At 36.7% G+C, this 824-nt stretch overlaps 1 protein-coding gene across 2 annotated transcripts in view; it reads left to right on the top strand.

Moving 5' to 3' along the window:
• The window catches only part of NOX1 (NADPH oxidase 1), an 18,203-nt gene continuing 17,379 nt past the window's right edge, over positions 1–824 (top strand). For both annotated transcript variants that reach the window (XM_026653005.1, XM_026653004.1), the window contains exon 1: positions 1–171. In XM_026653005.1, coding sequence (XP_026508790.1) covers positions 123–171 — 49 coding nt within the window. In that variant the 5' untranslated portion in view covers positions 1–122. The remainder of the gene's footprint in view (positions 172–824) is intronic.

Here is an 824-nt window from a genome sequence, read left to right as displayed (position 1 = left end):
AAAAGAGAGACACAGAGTCACAAACAGATCCTGAGAGATACAGAGAGAGAAAAGGCGAATCTATCTGGACACACAGGCAGCCAGAAAAGAGCGGCCACAGCACAGATCCTTGTAGAACACCAATGGGAAACTGGGTCGTGAACCACTGGTTTCCAGCTGTGGTGATAGTAAGTGACTCTTTACTCATATCCAGTTAGAGATTCTTTTTAGACCATGAGGGACACATTTAAAAAAAAAGATATCTAGCACTAGCTGGTCATGGAGAAATGGCAAATACTGCTCATTTTGTACAACTACCAGTAGCTTTACTGAATAAACCTGAATGAAATAGACATATGAACTTAAAAAGATTTAGGCACCAACTCAGGACACCAATTCAGCACATTCTTACCTGTAAGCACAGGGATTTTAGCACACGTTAAGAACATGCTGATATGCTGCCCTGAATTGGGTCCTTACAAAACTCCACATCTGGGGCTTGCTTGGAAAGAGGATAAATAGACTGGCTACTTAGACAAGGTATAAACCATTAAAACAGGAAAGAGAAAGGAAAAATTAATCTATAGCATGATTCAGTTGGCTTGGAATGAGTCACACCAGGGACGAATTTGGCCTGAGGTCTTTTGAAAATCTGTATTTAAAAAAAAAAAAAATCACTCAAATCTTTGTTTTATGTTCAAACTAACTGATTAAAATCTACAGTATTTATTACTAAGCAAATAATTTATTCCTCGAATTTCCCTTTTTCCATTAAAGAAAATTTAATGATCAGATTGTGAAATTCTCAGATATTTTTATCCAAAATGATTAGTGACTTTCTTCAT

The sequence above is a fragment of the Terrapene carolina genome, unplaced genomic scaffold (genome assembly GCF_002925995.2).
Source record: "Terrapene carolina triunguis isolate 2854851 unplaced genomic scaffold, T_m_triunguis-2.0 Scaffold131, whole genome shotgun sequence".
NCBI lineage: Eukaryota > Metazoa > Chordata > Testudines > Emydidae > Terrapene > Terrapene triunguis.
This window is presented reverse-complemented; position numbering and strand designations above follow the sequence as displayed.